The sequence below is a fragment of the Notamacropus eugenii genome, chromosome 1 (genome assembly GCF_028372415.1).
Source record: "Notamacropus eugenii isolate mMacEug1 chromosome 1, mMacEug1.pri_v2, whole genome shotgun sequence".
Classification (NCBI taxonomy): domain Eukaryota; kingdom Metazoa; phylum Chordata; class Mammalia; order Diprotodontia; family Macropodidae; genus Notamacropus; species Notamacropus eugenii.
Genome location: NC_092872.1, coordinates 750,309,850 through 750,324,918, shown reverse-complemented (window position 1 = coordinate 750,324,918; position 15,069 = coordinate 750,309,850). Strand labels below are relative to the sequence as shown.

Sequence of the window (15,069 nt, the reverse complement as noted above, 5' to 3'; positions counted from 1 at the left end):
AAATAGTTTAACCTTATTGAATCCCTTATGATTTCCCTTTCTTGTTTACCTTTTTATGCTTCTCTTAAGTCTTGTATTTGAAAATATAATTTTCTGTCCAGGTCTGGTCTTTTCATCAGGAATGCTAGAAAGTCCTCTATTTCATTCAACATCCATTTTCTCCCCTGAAGGATTATACTCAGTTTAGGTGATTCATGGTTGTAACCACAACTCTTATGCCCTCTGGAATGTCATATTTCAGGTTCTATGATTCTTTAATGTAGAAAATGCTGAATCTTATGTTGTCCTGACTATGGCTCCAAGATATTTGAATTGTTTCTTTTTGGCTCCTTGCAATATTTTCTCCTTGACCCTGGATATGATAGTCCTGGGAGTTTTCATTTTGGGATCTTTTTCTCAGGAGATGATTGATGTTTTTTTTTTTTAAATTTCTAGTTTACTCTTTGATTCTAGAATATTAGGGCAGTTTTCCTTGATACTTTCTTGAAAGATGATTCTTTACTCTTCTTTTGATCATGTCTTTCAGGCAATCCAATAATTCTTAAATTATATCTTCTGGACCTATTTTCCAAATTATTGGTTTTTCCATTGAGATATTTCACCTTTTCCTTTATTTTCCATTCTTTTGATTTTGTTTTATTGTTTCTTGGTATTTCACAAAGTGATTAGCTTCCACTTGCCCAATTTTAATTTTTAAGAAATTATTTTCTTCAGTGTGCTTTTGCACCCTCTTTCCCATTTGGTCAATTCTGCTTTTTAGGGAGCTCTCCTCAGTGAATTTTTGTATGACTTTTTCCATTCGGCCAGTTATGCTTTTTGAAGACATTCTTGTCTTTATTGGATTTTTTATATACCTTTTTTTTCCCTAATCTTTTTTTAAAGGTGTTATTTTCTTCAACATTTTTGTGCCTCTTTTTTTCATGATTTTCTTGCATCTCTCTCATTTCTCTTCCCAATTCTTCCTCTAACTCTCTTACTTGATTTTTAAAATCTTTTTTGAGATCTTTCATGGCCTGAGGCCAATTTATATTTTTCTTTGAGGCTTTGGATATAGCTGTTTTGACTTTGTTTTCTTCTGAGTCTGTGTTTTGATCTTTTCTGCCATCATGGTAACTTTCTATGATCAAGATATTTTTCTGTGGTCTGCTTATTTTTTGTAGCTTATTTCAAGCCTTTTAACTCTGTGCTAAAATAGGGCTCTGTTTTTGGAGTGGAGGGGACACTCTCCCAAGCTTCAAGTGTTTCTTTTGTGCAGCTGTTTCAGAGATAATTCTGGAGACCTAAAAGTTTTCTGTTATTTCAAGGTGGTATTATCTAGGGAGAGGCTTGTTCACCACCGTCTTGGCCTGTCTTCTGGTCTATGAGTGACCATAAGCACTCTTCTGCCCTGGAACTGTTATCAGGGTTTCAGCTCCCCTGTAACTGCCAGCTGTGATGTGCTAGTGTTCCTCCTCATCCTGGGACTGAGACCCAGACTATGTCTGAGATCCAGATATGAATAATGAAAGAGAATCCTACCTTGGTTCCAGTGAAGGGATCTCTGTAATCTCCTTCTGCTCAGTTGTCTGACTCCATTACCATCTATGGACTGAGAGGTCTAGAAACCACCACTGCTGCCACTGATTCCCTAAGGAATCTCCAAGGTCTACTGCTGGTTTGCCGGAACATGGCCTATGCTGGCAGTGCACTCCACTCTCAACTCAGTGCAAGCAACCTTTTCTGTTGACATTCTTAATTGTCTTTGGCTGGAAATCTGTTTCACTCTGTCCTTCTTTGGTTTTTGCCACTCCAGAATTTGTTTTGAGGCATCATTAAAGTTTTTTTGGAGAGGTTTCAGAGAGAGGTTAAGCAAGCCTCTGCATTTTCTCTCCCCTCTTGGCTGCTTAATTGAAGAATCTTATTCTGGATCAGATGAACTTTTGGTTTTGCTGGGCGACTTTAGGTTGTGGTTTCTGCCCAACTCACCCAAGAGGGGTTTATTCTTCGTAGAGTGTCTATGTATCTGTCTTACTATTTTGTCTTTTTTGTGATTTTCTAAAATATAGGAAAATTTTTGTCTGGCATCACATTTGTGTTGTTTGTAGATTCTGTTACTTTGAAGGAGCTCTAAAAGGAAACATGCAAACAGACAGAAAAACTACTAAAAATGCAGCAACCAAAGAGTTCAGGATGCTGGAGAGGATTAATAAAGTTTTATACTTGAAGCAAGTGTCCCAGCAAGCAGAGCTAACTCTCACCTTAGACTTTCCATGGAGGATTACGTCATTGGAAAAAATTCTCTACCAAACACTATTTTCTGTCATGTCATCCTTGACCACTTTGTGATTACTGAAATAAAGTCAAATAATCAGTTTGTAGAACCACTAAAAACATCTTAGTAGATTTTGGGGGTTTGGAGATAAAGCAGTTTGGAGATAAATTATTTTGAGATTGCACAGGAGAACTCCTGGGACTTTGGGTAATTCCAGGAACTCGCTACCTTCTGAAATATCTTAGTGAATTTTGGGGTACTACTCCATATAATTTGTTTTAAGAAAAAAAGAAATAAATTCTATAAAAGTTTTAAAGGTAAATGGCACTTAGTTTTTCCTGAAGTTTGGTATCCTTACTGTTTTAGTTCAATGAAAGAAAGCAGCTTGTTTAGAAGTAATCCCAGAGAAAAGGAAAAAAAAGTATATAGTTTGGACTTTATAACCACATCTTGTTAAAACTTCCTTTACTTTGAAAAGAAAAAAAGAATAACATAATATTTTATATAAAAGAAACACAATTGAAACAGAGAGATACACACAGAGTAAAAGTAAAAGGCTGGAACAGAAAATACTATGCTTAAGCTGAAGTAAAAAAAAAAACAGAGGTAGAAGCTCTGATCTTGGGAAAGCAAAGGAAAAGGAAACTTTAATTAAAGGGATAAGAAAGGAAAGTATATCTTGCTAAAAGATACCATAAACAATGAAGTAATATCAATAATAAACATATATGTACCAAATGATACAGTATACAAATTCCTAGAGGACAAGCTAAAAGAGTTACAGGAAATGGGGGACCTCAGCCTCCACTCTCAGAACTAGAACAATCTTTTTTAAATTTTTAAAATTTTTTTGCTTTCAAATTTATTAACTTTTCACATTCATTTTCACAAAATTTTGGGTTCCAAATTTTCTCCCCATTTGTCCCCTCCCACCACCCCAAAACACCAAGCATTCTGATTGCCCCTATCACCAATCTGCCCTCTCTTCTATCATCCCTCCTTTCCCTTGTCCCCATTTCTCTTTTGTCTTGTAGGGCCAGATAACTTTCTATACCCCATTACCTGTATTTCTTATTTCCTAGTGGCAAGAACAGTACTCGACAGTTGTTCCTAAAACACTGAGTTCCAACTTCTTTACCTCCCTCCCTCCCCACCCCTTCCCTTTGGAAGGCAAGCAATTCAATATAGGCCATATCTGTGTAGTTTTTCAAATGACTTCCATAATAGTCGTGTTGTGTAAGACTAACTATATTTCCCTCCATCCTATCCTGCCCCTCATTGCTTCTATTCTCTCTTTTAATCCTGTCCCTCCTCAAGAGTGTTGATTTCAAATTGCTCCCTCCTCCCATTGCCCTCCCCTACATCATTCCCCTCACCCTGCTTATCCCCTTCTCCCCCACTTCCCTGTATTGTAAGATAGGTTTTCATACCAAAATGAGTATGCATTTTATTCCTTCCCTTAGTTGAATGTGATGAGAGTAAACTTCATGTTTTTCTCTCACCTCCCCTCTTTTTCCCTCCACTAAAAAGTCTTTTGCTTGCCTCTTTTATGAGAGATAATTTGCCCCATTCCATTTCTCCCTTTCTCCTCCCAATATATTTCTCTCTCACAGCTTAATTTCAATTTTTAAAGATATGATCCCATCCTATTCAATTCACTCTGTGCTGTGTGTGTGTGTGTGTGTGTGTGTGTGTGTGTGTAATCCCACCCACTACCCAGATACTGAAAAGTTTCAAGAGTTACAAATATTGTCTTTCCATGTAGGAATGTAAACAGTTCAACTTTAGTAAGTCCCTTATGACTTCTCTTTGCTGTTTACCTTTTCATGTTTCTCTTCATTCTTGTGTTTGAAAGTCAAATTTTCTTTTCAGCTCTGGTCTTTTCATCAAGAATGCTTGAAAGTCCTCTTTTTCATTGAAAGACCATTTTTTCCTCTGAAGTATTATACTCAGTTTTGCTGGGTAGGTGATTCTTGGTTTTAGTCCTAGTTCCTTTGACTTCTGGAATATCATATTCCATGCCCTTTGATTCCTTAATGTAGAAGCTGCTAGATCTTGTGTTATCCTGATTGTATTTCCACAATACTTGAATTGTTTCTTTCTAGCTGCTTGCAATATTTTTTCCTTGACCAGGGAACTCTGGAGTTTGGCCACAATGTTCCTAGGAGTTTCTCTTTTTGGATCTCTTTCAGGAGGTGATCGGTGGATTCCTTGAATACTTATTTTCCCCTCTGGTTCTAGAATCTCAGGGCAGTTTTCCTTGATAATTTCATGAAAGATGATGTCTAGGCTCTTTTTTTGATCATGGCTTTCAGGTAGTCCCATAATTTTTAAATTGTCTCTCCTGGATCTATTTTCCAGGTCAGTTGTTTTTCCAATGAGATATTTCACATTATCTTCCATTTTTCCATTCTTTTGGTTTTGTTTTGTGATTTCTTGGTTTCTCATAAAGTCATTAGCCTCCATCTGTTCCATTCTAATTTTGAAAGAACTATTTTCTTCAGTGAGCTTTTGAAGCTCCTTTTCTGTTTGGCTAATTCTACTTTTGAAAGCGTTCTTCTCCTCATTGGCTTTTTGAACCTCTTTTGCCAATTGAGTTAGCCTATTTTTCAAGGTGTTATTTTCTTCAGCATTTTTTTGGGTTTCATTTAGCAAGGCATTGACCTGCTTTTCATGCTTTTCTTGCATCTCTCTCATTTCTCTTCCCAATTTTTCCTCCACCTCTCTAACTTGATTTTCAAAATCATTTTTGAGCTCTTCCATGGTCTGAGCCCACTGAATATTTATTCTGGATGTTTGGGATACAGAAGCCTTGATTTATATGTCTTTCCCTGATGGTAAGCATTGTTCTTCCTCCTCTGAAGGGATGGGAGGAATTATCTGTTCACCAAGAAAGTAACCTTCTGTGGTCTTATTTTTTTTCCCCCTTTTCTGGGCATTTTCCCAGCCAGTGACTTGGCTTCTGAGTGTCCTCTCCATACCCACCTCTCCTCCAGTTCTACCTAGCCAGCACTTGGTGTCTGAGATTCAAATGCTGCTTCCCAGCCTCAGGGCCTTGGGCAGGGGCAGGGCTGCTATTCAGTGTGAGATTAAGTTCAGGTGCTCAGGTGTGGACTGGGCTGCCACTGGGGCTCAGTTCCCTCAGGGGGTTTACCAGGAGACCTTCAACAATGGATCTAAGCTCCTGCCTGCTTTGGGAGCCCCAATCAGCTGCTGCCTCCACTGTTGCCTCCCAAGGGGGCCTGAGTTATGGGGACACCCCACTCCCCTCTCGCCAACCAAAGAGACTGTCTCACCTTTGGCGCCTGTGGGTGGAGGGACCTGTGCTGCTGCTGGAGATGCCTTTCTTGAAGCCTGTTCAGTTCTGCTCCCCTCAGTGCCATGTGGCCAAGGCAGGGCTGGGTTCTGCTCTGGTCTGGTGTGCGAGGGACCCCCTATGTCAGTTTTTCAGGTCTCTCTGGAACAGAAATCTCCTGTGCTCCATTGTTCTGTGGCTTCTGCTGCTCCAGAATTTGTTGGGAGTTCTTCTTTACAGGTATTTTATGGGTTGTGGGTTTGGAGCTAGCATATGTGTATCTTTCTACTCCACCATCTTGGCTCCTCCCCCCAGAACTAGAACAATCTAACCACAAAATTAAAGAGAAGTCAAGTAAGTGAATAGAATTTTTAAAAAGTTAGATATGATAGGTCTACGAAGAAGATGGAAAGGGGTTATATATTTTCCTCAGTGGTACATAACACACAATTATAAAATTGACCAAGTTTTAAGGCATAAAAACTTCACAATCAAATGCAGAAAGGCAGACACTTTAAATTCATTCTTTTTTAGATTGTGATGCTATAAAATTATGTGTAATAAAAGGCCATGGAAAGATAGGCCAAAAATTAATTGGAAACTAAATAATCCAGTCCTAAAGAATGAATGAGTCAAACAATAAATCATAGAAACAATCAACAATTTCATCAGTGAGGATGACAATAATGAGACAACATACCAAAACTTGTGGGATGCAGCCAAAGCAGTTCTTAGTCTAAATTTTATATCTTTAAATTCATGTATGAATAAAATAGGGAAAGAGGAGACTAATGAATTGGGCATGCCACTAAAGATGCTAGAAAAAAACAAATGAAAAATTCCCAATTAAATACCAAATTAGAAATTCTGAAAAATGAAAGGCGAGATTAATAAAATTGAAAGTAAGAAAGCTATTGAACTAATAAAAACTAAGAGATGATTTTATGACCACAACCAATAAAATGGATAAAACTTTGGTTAATTTGATTAAAAAAAGAAAGAATAAAACCAAATCACCAGCATCACAAATGAAAAAGTTCAATTCACCATCAAAGAAGAAGAAATTAAAGTAATAAATAGGAGGCATTTTGCCCAACAGTATGGCAATAAATCTGACAATTGAAGTGAAATGGATAAATATTTATAGAAATATAAAGTACTCATATTAACAGAAGAGGAAATAAAATACTTAAATAAGCCAATTTTAGAAAAAAAAAATTGAACAAACCTTCAATTAACACTCAAAGAAAAACATCTCTAGGGTCAGAGAGTTCTACCAAACATTTAAAGAAGAATTAATTCCAATACTATACAAAATATTTGGAAAACTAGGCAATGAAGAAGTCCTATGAAATTCTTTTTATGGCACAAATATGGTGCTCATACCTAAACTGGGAAGAGTCAAAACAGAGAAAAAAAATTAGAGACAAATTTTCCTAATGAATATTGATGCAAAAATTTAAAATAAAATATTGGTAAATAGATTTCAGCAATTTATCACCAGGAAAATACACTGCGACAAAATGGGATTTATACTAGGAATGCAGATTGGTTCAATATTGGGAAAACTATCAGTAAAATTAACCGTATCAGTAACAAAACTAAAAGAAATCATATGATTATCTCAATAGGTGCAGAAAAAGCTTTTTGACAAAATACTGCACCTATTAAAAACACCAGAGAAAATAGGAATCCATGGAGTTTTCCAAAAATTAACAAGTAGTATCTATCTAAAAAACACCAGCAGGCATTATTGCACCCTGATGCAAAGTTTTTATCTTGCCCTGGGGCTGAATTCCAAGTTTGGAGGTTCTTCCTCCTCCCACAGGAACCATCTGCTCCTGGCTTCTACCTGAGTTAGGATGCAGGCAACTCTCTGTTTTTGCTCTCACCTCTTCAGCTTTCCCATGCAGGCAGCTCACCATGGCTCCATTCCAAGCTCTTGCTGCTCCTGCCTGGGCTCTGAATACAATACACTCTCAGTGCTTTTTACCCCTCCAGCACAGTCCAGAGCAGGGCTACTCCAACTGAGCCCTGGATTTGACCATTCCCATCTCCCGCAAGCTTGTTTTACTGCCACAGCTACTGCTCTGACCTCTCCCCTCAGCGTGCTAATTGGGAAGGGAGAGGGAAGGAGATGTTATCTCCCAGGGGCTCTGCTCTGGGCACCCAGGAAACAGCTCCAGTCACTTCTACTTGCCTGTTTCCCTTCAGGCTGCTGATGCTCCTGGGAATTCACTGAACCATAGCCACCACTACTTGGAAACAACATACAATTATCCTAGTTCACAAAAGCCCATACTTTCCTTTTTTTATTTCTTGTATTTTATTTTTTATTGATTAATTAATTTTCAATTTTCAACATTTACTTGCAAAAGATTTTTAATTACAAATTTTCTCCCTATCTCTCCCCTCTGCCCACCCCAAGATAGCATGCATTCTGATTATCCCTTTATCCAATTTGCCTTCCCTTCTATCACACCCCTTCCTTCTCTTGTCCCCTTCCCCTCTATTTTCTTGTAGGGCAAGATAAATTTATGTAACCCACTGCCTGTATGTCTTATTTCAGAGTTGCATATAAAAACAATTACCAACATTCATTTCTAAAACCCTGAGTTCCAGCTTCTCTCCCTTCCTCTCTCCTCTCCCATTCCCATTGAGAAGACAAGCAGTTTGATACAGGTTGTATAATGCAGTCACACAAAACACTTCCATAACAATCATGTTGTAAGAGACTATTCTTCTCTCCATCCTATCCTGCCTCCTATTTATTCTTTTCTCTTTTTTGATCATGTCCCTCCTCAAAAGTGTTACTTCTAATAACCCCCCCCCATTTGCCTTCCCTTCTCTCATCCCTACTTATCTCTTTCCTCCCTAATTTCCTGTAGTGTAAGATAGACTTTCACACTAAATTGAGTGTGCATATTATTCCCTCCTTAAACCAAATCCTATAAGAGTAAGGTTCACTCTTTCCCTCTCACCTCTTCCTTCTTCCCCTCCATTGAAAAAGTTTTTTCAAGAAAAAATATCTTCTATGTGAAAGATAATTTACCCCATTCTATTTCTCCTTTCTCCTTCTCCCAATATATCCTCTCACCCATAAATTTTATTTTTTAGATATCTTCCCTTCATATTCAACTCAACATTTGTCCTCTGTCTATATATATAATCTCTCCAACTCCCTTCATACCAAGAAAAGTCTCAAGAGTTACAAATATTATCTTTCCATGTAGGAATGTAAACAGTTCAACTGTAGTAAGTCCCTTATGATCTCTTTCTTGTTTACTTTTTCATGATTCTCTTGATTCTTGTGTTTGAAAGTCAAATTTTCTATTCAGCTCTGGTCTTTTTATCAAGAATGCTTAAAAGTCCTCTATTTCATTGAATAAACATTTTCTCTCCTGAAGTATCATATTCACTTTTTCTGGGTAGGTGATTCTTGGTTTTAATCCTAGCTCCTTGGACCTCTGGAATATTATATTCCAAGCCTTCTGATACCTTAATGTAGAAGCTTCTAGATCTTGTGCTATCCTGATTGTGTTTCCACAATACTCTGTTTCTTTTGGGCTGTGTGCAATATTGTCTCCTTGACCTGGGAACTCTGGAATTTGGCTGCAGTATTCCTGGGAGTTATCTTTTTGGGATCTCTTTCAGGAGATGATCAGTGGATTCTTTCGTTATCTATTTTACTCTTTGTTTCTAGAATATCAGGGCTGTTTTCCTTCATAATTTCTTGAAAGATGATGTCTAGGCTCTTTTTTTGATCATGGGTTTCAGATAGTCTAATAATTTCTAAATTGTCTCTCCTGGATGGTTTTTCCAATGAGATATTTCACATTGTCTGCTATTTTTCATTACTTTGGCTTTTTAAAATAATTTCTTGATTTTTTCATAAAGTTATTAGCTTCCATGTTCTCCTTTCTAATCTTTAAGGCATTATTTTCTTCAGTGAGCTTTTCAACCTCTTTTTCCATCTGCTCAACTTTGCTTTTTAAAGCATTCTTCTCCTCATTGACTTTATGGAGGTCATTTGCCATTTAGGTGAGTCTAGTTTTTAAGCTGTCATTTTCTTCAGCATTTTTTGGGTCCCCTTTAGCAAGCAGTTGACTCGTTTTTCATGATTTTCTTGCACTGTTCTCATTTCTCTTCCCATTTTTTCCTCTACTTCTCTTCCTTGATTTTAAAAATTCTTTTTGAGATCTTCTGTGGTTGAGACCATTTCTTTAAGGCTTTGGATGTAGGAGCTTTGGCTTTGTTGTCTGCTTCTGTTTGTATATTTTGGTCTTCCTTGTTACTAAAATAAGATTTTATAGCCTATTTTTTTCCCATTTTTTTTTTTGCTTATTTCCCCAGCCATTTATTTGACTTTTGAGCATATGCAAGGTAGTTCTCTGCTTTCAGTGGAGGTGGAGGGGTGTAGAGCTCCAGAATCAACTGCTACAGCTGCCCCTGTTGCTGTTTTGGGTTCCTATGCCCTCTACTCCATCCTGGGGCTGGCCAGACTAGGTTACTCTCTCACACAGGTCCCATGGGTTTTTCCCCACTGACCCATCCATTTGTCCTCAGTGTTTTTGGGTTGTGAAGTCTGGAAATCTCCACAAATGCAAGTGGTTCAGTCCCACATGCTCAGGTCTCATCTGTGCTGAGATGGCCCATGCTGGATTGTGCTCTGCTCCTAGTCTGGCATGATAGATGCTTCCCGGCTACCTTCCAGGTTGTCTTGGGTGGGAGATTTGCTTTACTCTGTCATTCTATGGGCTCTGCAGCTCTGGAATTTGTTTAGTAATTTTTTCCAGATATTTGACTAGGTTTTGGGGAGAGAGCTGTGGCAAGTCCCTGCTTTTATTCTGCCATCTTGGCCCACACTTGCCTTTCAGTTTGCAGACCCTGCTGACTATGCCGTATGTAGCAACAACCACACTGGCATACCAAGGACGGCTGGAAGCACAAGTTCTTAGATATGCTTTCCTAGGGAAGATAGCTGGTTAAAGGGTCAACAATCTTTTAAAATTACATTCACTAGTTCAGGAGTTAGGGGAAAAGTCAGCACCTTGAACTTCAGAGAAAATACAGAGAAAATAAAAGCAGAGAAATAACGATCCACAGATAGGGCTCCGCTGCCTACATCAAAGCAATATTGCTGTACACTTTACACACATCACCTCTCCACCCATATCTCCGACTGCCATCTTTTTGGGTTCATTACAAGAGAAGTCTGGTCATCTGTGGCTACGGGGGAGGAAGGAGCCCGATTTGGGAGAGCTCTCATGGAAGGTACTTTGTTTCTCTGTAGCGTTTGTCTCAGTAGAGGAGGATGCCAAATCTGGACAGGATTGGGCATTTCCTGGTGGGAGAATTGTAGCCTAGCCGAGGCAGGATAGGATCTGCTGCTCCACATTTTGACTTTGTCTGGCTAGAAGACCTAGTGGATGCCAGTCCTGTTTTGACTTCTGGACATTCCAACGAGGGAGGAAAAAGAAGAAACACGCCCAATTGAAAGAAAGTGGAGTATAAGAAATGAACGAGTCTCTCTTTTCCTCTTTGCTGTTTTCTTTCTTTCTTTTTCTTTTTTTCTGTTTGGGTTCACCAGGGGTAAGGAGATGCTGAAAAGTAATCTCTACCTCCCCCCCACCCCCAAGGCCGAGACCATGACCAAAGGTCAACTGTTAAGACTTTGTAAATCCAAGGCCTGCCGGGGTGTGGGGGAGGAAGGGAGGTGGTTAGAGGTCTTTGGCCGGAAATGATGACCACCTTGGCTCCACCCTTTGGCCTCCTGTTTCCCTATAAAGCAAGATGGGGGCGAGGTAGAGGTCAGTAGTCCATCTGGCATTGGAGAGAGGGTCAGGCGTTTCTTCTGCGGAACTACTGATTTGCTTTTTGATACCCTTGCAGTGATGAAGATGCCCATAGGGCAGCTGCCATCATTCTTTTCGTCATGAACCCTAGAGTTATCCAAGTCCTGGGGTGGCAATGGAAGCAAGCTGCAGATTCCTGAGGGCCCTCCACCAGTGGAGATGGTTGGGGTCAGCTCACTGGTTACCCTATCCCTGAACGTGGGCAAGCAAGCTTCCCTGCCTCCTGGCGCAAAGACGGAGCACAGGAAGAAGACTGTGGCATGTCTTGAGAAGGAGAAATGGAAAGGAGAGGAGATGAAGGCCAAGTCCTCCCAGAGCCTGAAGGACTTGGACCTCCAGCGTCCCCCACTCCTTCTGCTGGAAATCCCCACCATGAACCAGCTCCGGGGCTGCATGATCCCTCTCTGCCCTGATGATCTGAGGAAGGCACCAGTGCAAGGGAATGCCATCCGTCAAAGAATGTCCTAAGGCTAGGAGAGGAAGAGAATGGGATGGGACTCCTACCCCATCTCACCAACATGAACCAATTGGGAGAAGACTTCCACCGAAGCCATGTCCTTTATCCCACAGGGGACATGAAGCAGACGAAAGGGGTTGTGGCCGCCGAGGAGGCCAGCGATGTGCAAATGGGCAAAGTGCTGCAGATGAAGGGACAGCCGAGTGCAGGGAAGAAACTTTCAGGGAGTCCCGAGGAGGCAGGTGAGACACTGGCCATCCCAGAAACCATGCTCCAGAAGAAGACTCGTGACCTGAGCCAAGAGGCCTGTAAAGTGCCCAGTAGGTTCCCCGGCACGAACATGCTGGAGTCAGGTCAACTGATTCATTCCCCGCGAAAGAAGACTGACGAGGTGACTGGCTCTGTCTGACCCCAACAGCCAACTCCCAACATCCAAGAATCTTTGGAAGGCCCAGCAGAGGACTTGGAAACCGCACTGGCAGCCTTGCATCTTCCCACTCTCCTTTCTCCCTTGAGGGAGGTGGACCAGCCCAAAGGCCTCCAGGTCCTTGAGGATGCCAGCATCATCACAATGGAGAAATGGCAGCAGATTCAGGGAAAGCAGAGGGCAGGGAAGAAGCTTTCAGGGAGTTGTGCCAAGCCCAAGGAGACACTGGCCATCCCGGACACGAAGCTCAAGAAGAACCATCCAGAGCACAGCCAAGAGGCCTGCAACAAGCTCAGGAGGGCCCCGGGGAAGAACATGTTGCCTTCAGGTCGAGCATTTCATTCCTCCGGAAAGAAGGACACAGCCACGGACTCTGTCAGATCCCCACAGACAACTCCCAAGGTCCGAGAGCTTTTGGAAACCTTAGCTGAAGGCCAAGGTGCCATGAAAACGACGTTATGCTTTCAGTTGAACTCCATATGCAGGACACCCAGCATCCCTGCATCTGTGATATCGAGGCCCATCCCTGATGAGCAGAGGGCTGAGAGGGATGACAGGAAGAAGCAGGCCCAGCAGGAGAGACAGAATGCTGTCCAGTATACTTCCATGGGCAAGCGAAACTTTTTTCTGGAGCGGCAAAAGGACTTGGAAGTGACACAGCACTATGGCTACATGATCTGATCAGAGCACTTAGCACTCTGGGACCCTCAGGGCACCGCATGTTTGTCCACAAGGTTAAGGGAAATCTCTTGTTATGTCTGAGTCCTGGTAAACTTTTACTGCTGATTTCAACTCCACCAGAGTGCAGTTGATACACCAAGCATATCCATCCCTAAGCTGTGATGAGTGAAACTTGCCATTTGAGGGAAAAACTCTGATACTGCTTTGAGTTTTGAACTCAGGAATAGTTGCAAAAATGGCACAAGCTCCTCAGAAGGGTCATGATGCTGAACTGTTACAGGTGGTGGCCTGTATCTGGGAAAAAGCCAAGAGGACGACTTTGGCACAGCCCAAGGTAGGATCCCCCTGGCTCGATCTCACCTTTCTGTTACTTCCTTTGGAACGGAAATGTTTCCCATCGGGCTACTTCTGAGGCCGGCTATGAGGTGAAATTGTTACTGCATGATTGGTTGTCAACTCTGACTCTTATCTGAGGTCAAACAGAGCTAAGGATGTTTTGTCCTGCAGTATAGGTGTGGAGCCATCAAGCACCAGCTTGATGCTGCCATAATTGTGTCCCTGCTTTTCTCTTTCAGAGCAAGTTTCTATAATTAGAGCAAGAGGTCAGCAGAAGATAGGAGCACAGTGCAAGTATGTAAGATCCTGCCCTTTTCACTCTGAATCTCTAGGCATTCCATATCCCAAACCACTAGGCAAGTTAACCCACAGGCTTGTCATCTGCCTGCTGATGTTTGAATAGTCAAGATGCCTGTGGTTGTGGTTGAAGGTTGAAGCCCACTGCTGTTGGCAGAGGAGGGGTGTTAGTTAACAACGCAATGTGCAATTAGGTGGCTTCTGGGTTTGAGTTTGATGGTGAGGCAAGTGAACTGATCGAGATCAACTAAGATCAGAAAGCATCCTCGATGTCCTGCTGCAAGAAGTTGTCAAGGAAAACTTGCCTGCAGTTCTAGAACCTAAGGGGAAAATAGGACCGGAAAGCCTTCACAAATGACCTCTTGTAAGTGATTTCTGAAGCTCCCAGGAAATATCGAAAACTCCCAGAATACTGAAGCCGAAATTCTGAGTTGCCAGCTCAGGGGAAAACATCAGAAGCAGCAAGAAAGAAACGGTTTGCATATGGTGGAGGCACCATCAGGATCATGACAGATTGAGCAACTTCTTCATTCCCGGATCGCATCTGAGTACTTGCAATACCATAACCTCCAGCACACAGGAACTGGAATGACAAAGCAGGATGCCCCAGGAAGCAGAACTTAGTATCATCTGTCGGCAGTGGGGTGTGGGGGTGTGGCGGCAGTGGCGGTGGTGGACTTGTAAGGAAATAGAGGGCTTTCTATCATTCCTGAAGAAAATAGAATAGAATAGAAATAGAAAATAGAATAGAATAGAAAATGTGATTTCCAAAGACAGGACTGCAGAGAAGCATCCCCAGATAAACAGTAAAGAGTAATTGCAAGGGAGGACCTAAGCCTGAAGTGTTTACCTTCGGAGGTGGGACAAGATGCATGGAACTGGTAAGAACGTTGTCATTATGAGGAGGGTTAGAAGCTGTGTGGAGAGATGGAAGGCACGGGTGTACATTGACCATGACGCGATATTAAGAAGAAAAACCTTTTGGGCACTGGCGGTTTTATTCCTCATGCTGACTGATGGCAATATCCTGAGACGGGAAAGGATGATTTGGGAAGCAAAGTGCTGCTCCAGAAGATGGAGGACTGGGTTGGCACTCCTGCACTGTGAGGTGGCCCCTCCTTGAGCTTGTTTTTTTGAGTTGCCCTATTTTCCAGAGAAGAAGGTCTCCCAAACTCTGGCAAGTGGACTCGATGACACTCTTGGGACCCCTCAAACTGGGTCAGCAACAGTGTTGGCTCAGGCCAGCCCAACTGAGACTGAGAAGCCGTTTGTGCTGCTGGAACTTTTCAGATAAGTTAGGGCACCCTAGCGTCAGGGTCCAGCAGTTGCCAGGAGGGGCCAGAGCCATGCCTCACTTTCCTCATGACCCGACTCTGAGGAATTTCGTGCTTACCCCTTCCTTCTCCTCCTGCAACCTCCCGTGGTCGGTGAAACATGAACACCCAGGCTTGGGTTTTGCCTGCATCAGTG

General features: G+C 41.6%; 1 protein-coding gene across 1 annotated transcript in view; it reads left to right on the top strand.

Annotated features, from left to right (window-relative positions):
• Positions 1 to 13,201: 13,201 nt before the first annotated feature.
• Positions 13,202 to 15,069, top strand: part of LOC140520529 (small ribosomal subunit protein eS30) — a 34,280-nt gene continuing 32,412 nt past the window's right edge. The window contains exon 1 of the mRNA XM_072634503.1: positions 13,202 to 13,300. Coding sequence (XP_072490604.1) covers positions 13,202 to 13,300 — 99 coding nt within the window. The remainder of the gene's footprint in view (positions 13,301 to 15,069) is intronic.